We start from the raw sequence: 3,694 nt of genomic DNA on the forward strand, positions 1-3,694 counted from the left end.
CAGTGCTGGGCTGCATTAACAGAGGGATAGAATCAAGATCACGTGAAGTATTAATATCACTTTACAATGCCTTGGTAAGGCCACACTTGGAATACTGCATCCAGTTTTGGTCACCACGATGTAAAAAAGATGCTGAGACTCTAGAAAGAGTACAGAGAAGAGCAACAAAGATGATTAGGGGACTGGAGGCTAAAACATAAGGAACGGTTGCTGGAATTGGGTATGTTTAGTTTAACGAAGAGAAGGACGAGGGGGGACATAATAGTACTGTCCCAATATCTCAGGGGCTGCCACAAAGAAGAGGGAGTCAAGCTATTCTCCAAAGCGCCTGAGGGCAGGACAAGAAGCAATGGATGGAAACTAATCAAGGAGAGAAGCAACCTAGAACTAAGGAGAAACTTCCTGACAGTTAGAACAATTAACCAATGGAACAACCTGCCTCCAGAAGCGGTGAATGCTCCAACACTGGAAGTTTTTAAGAAGAAATTGGACAGCCATTTGTCCGAAATGGTATAGGGTTTCCTGTCTGAGCAGGGGATTGGACTCGATGACCTCCAGGGTCCCTTCCAACTTTATTATTATTAATATTATTAATATTAATATTATTATTATTAATAATAAATGATTTTGTTCAAAAGCTTGATTTGCAGCATATGTGAGGATCTTTGGCCCTCCAGATGTAGTAGCTAAAGTCATTACCACTGGCCAACACAGCCGATGTTGAGGGCTGTTGAAAACTGAAGTTAACCAATGTCTAAGGTTCTTACCCAAGTTGCATCTTTTAATAAGATTATAAAATGACCCTGCAGTGAAAAACTAGCAGTACTGCACATGGAATGGTCTAATCTTGTATGTTATCAAACTGTCTTTTTTATTTAAAAAAAAACACCTTGTGGCTTTGTTTAGCTTTATCAGGAAAGAATCAGACTTATAAGCCACTGGTTTGACTTGTGGACAGACAAACAACGCAAGCAATTTCTCCTCTTGATATTGAACAAGTGCAGTAAATCACAGCTGAAGTAAGTGAGCCACTTGTTTTAATACTATGCTTTGTGAAAATAAAAAGTAGATTATGCCAGGGCACCTCCTATAATATGAATTATTTACTGCAGATTGTTTGTAATTTCTAGAGTCCAATTCTAATCAGCTGGAGCTCATTGAGATCTCCATACAGCTAAAGCGGAAACTAAATATACTGTAAAATTATTTCAAATTAATTTAACATTGTGAATATAGCTATTTACTAGGCATTTAATAATTCTCCCTGTTCAGTTAACAGTTGTGATTTAGTTGTGGGTTTTTGGGGTAGTGGCTCTAGCAACTTTGTTCATGGGTGTTATAAAATATGTACATGGAAGCCAGTGGCACAAGCACCTTAATATTACTTCTGTATTGATGACAAGATATAGGCTTATTTGATAAAATATGAAGCAAAAGAGTTAAGGGAGATGTAAAATATATTTTGTCCCATACACAGCCCTATTTTCCAAAAAATTGGGGGAAGGTGGGCCAAAATGGGAAAAGTACATCTGATAGAGATCTGCCTCTGGGGCCTAAGATCTTGGCCTCCAGATATCTAATGTTAAGTCTGGCCTTTTCTAAAGTTGAACCTGTCCACTAGCTTCCTTATAAACCTGTAGATTATAATCATGTCAATTCACAGACACTGACAAAAATAGTAGTGTTGCCCTGCCTTAGGAGATGCTGCCACATGAAAATGAAAGTGAACATGACAAACTGAATAGATGAGGCAAAGGGGGGGTGGAGAATCTCAAAATCATGGCTTACCCATTAAATGTTCATAGTTCACATTTATATAATCTTCTCCTGGCAATAAATGTAAACATTTCCTTAGATTCTATAATTTACTTTGTTTTTTTTTGTGTGTGTGTGTTTTACTTCTTTGTTGCATAGGTGTGCTGGAAAATGGCTTGTAGAAAATATCCCACTGAGCCATGTAGATTTCACCACTCTGCTGCCACGTTTCATATCTTTATATATATTCTCCTTTCTCAGTCCAAGGGATCTTTGTGCTGCAGCCCAAATCAATTGGCACTGGAAATTTTTAACTGAACAGGTAGTATCAGCGTATGCCTTGTTTTCAGATAAGCCAATGCTACATGCTAGAGTTGTAGAACCATGGTCCATTAAATCAGGGGTGTCAAACTGCCAGCCCGCGGGCCGGTTGCATCATATGGAGGCCACGCCTACCCCAGCTCCGGCAATTGAAAAAAAGTTGCGCTATATCGTGACACGTCATGTGACGTGGCCAGTTTGACACCCATGATCTAAGTGAATTTCAACTCTCAGCTGTTCCAGATTATGTGACCCATGGTGAGATACTGGGAATTGCAGTTCAGCAACATTCAAAGACCATAGCTCCTCATCCCTCCTTCACCCTTTGAATAAGCCCCGCCAAGTTCAAAACTGAGACTGAGGGTTACACGTTGTAGTCATCCCAATTAAACACCAAGTTAAATGTTCTTATGCTCATTGATTTGAAATGACATGAACGTTTGTAACATTCTCTAGTGAAGTTTCCCATTTGTGTTACTTGTCTCGTAATTATAGCCATTTCTTTTCTAATCTTGAATCGTTAGATGAAGAAGGTATCTTTCTTATTCCATATGGAAGGAAAATAGTCCTGTTTTCAACGATTAAAATTCATTGGCCTTATTCAAATTTAAAGTGGAATACTATCAATTGTAGGAGAAAGAGTGTCAGGAGAAGGAGGAGTGGTAGAATCTGGGGGGCAGAGTCAAAAAAGGAATCAGCCTAGAGTCTACGTAGCCACAAATGGGCTAAGACCAACCCTTCTCGAATTTAGGTGACCCTTTATCTACCACTAAAATAGTGCTAATCTTTAATTGAGTAGATTGCTGTGCATAGGCATGAATAGTAATAAATCAGTTTACTTAAAACTTCATGTCTGTGCGCTTGATACCAATACAAAAATTGGCAATAATTAATTTTACATTCAGGTGGCATCTGTCAGATCCATTCACCAATTCTCACACATATGGAATAGCAGAATTTAAATATAACCTTGCTTCTATATTTATTTATTTATGTACTATTTATCAGTCTTACTTATTGTTTTCTAGATCTCTTCTATTTCCATGCCTTGTTATGATCATTATAATTAAAGCAAATGATGCGGCTCCTGAGTTAAAATCCAAGGAATTATCTTTAAATTGCTTTTAAATAAAACAGATTGCATGTACCTTCCAAATCAAGGAAAAGGGAGAAGCTGGAATTTGTGTACCTCATTCCCATAGATCTGCTTCTCTTACACATCTGATGTTAGTCATCAACAATTAAGTCATGCTTTACTTGATTTGATAAGCTGTGATAATAACTTCTCTTTGAAAATAAAGCATGTTTTCACTTCCTTCACTAAAGGACTGTCTGTGGATGCCAAAATGCCTTAAGTTAGGATGGTTTCTTCCGTATGTTCCTGAAAAGAATGAATATGGCGCTTGGAAGCGTTATTACATTGCCTGTGCAACCAACCTGGATTATCTAACTCCTAGGAGAACTGCATACCACAGGACTACCAGTGATCTCAAAACAAAAATTGAAGAGCAAGAAGAAAGAGGGCAAGCAAACTATCTTCGGAAATTTATTCGAGGGAGACTGGCAGTACACAAAAGTAAGTTTTGGTTCAGTTATTAGTAAGGGTGGATCCCATATT

At 38.1% G+C, this 3,694-nt stretch overlaps 1 protein-coding gene across 1 annotated transcript in view; it reads left to right on the forward strand.

Moving 5' to 3' along the window:
• Nucleotides 1-3,652, forward strand: part of LOC107295616 (epithelial cell-transforming sequence 2 oncogene-like) — a gene marked incomplete at its 3' end in the record, with an annotated part of 7,093 nt that extends 3,441 nt beyond the window's left edge. Inside the window, exons 2-4 of the mRNA XM_015824931.1 lie at nucleotides 907-1,019; nucleotides 1,915-2,077; nucleotides 3,403-3,652. Of these exons, the coding sequence (XP_015680417.1) occupies nucleotides 907-1,019; nucleotides 1,915-2,077; nucleotides 3,403-3,652 (526 nt within the window). The remainder of the gene's footprint in view (nucleotides 1-906; nucleotides 1,020-1,914; nucleotides 2,078-3,402) is intronic.
• Between the last annotated feature and the right edge of the window lie 42 nt (nucleotides 3,653-3,694).

The sequence above is a fragment of the Protobothrops mucrosquamatus genome, unplaced genomic scaffold (genome assembly GCF_001527695.2).
Source record: "Protobothrops mucrosquamatus isolate PMUCROS unplaced genomic scaffold, P.Mucros_1.0 scaffold2417, whole genome shotgun sequence".
NCBI classification, from domain to species: Eukaryota; Metazoa; Chordata; class Lepidosauria; order Squamata; family Viperidae; genus Protobothrops; species Protobothrops mucrosquamatus.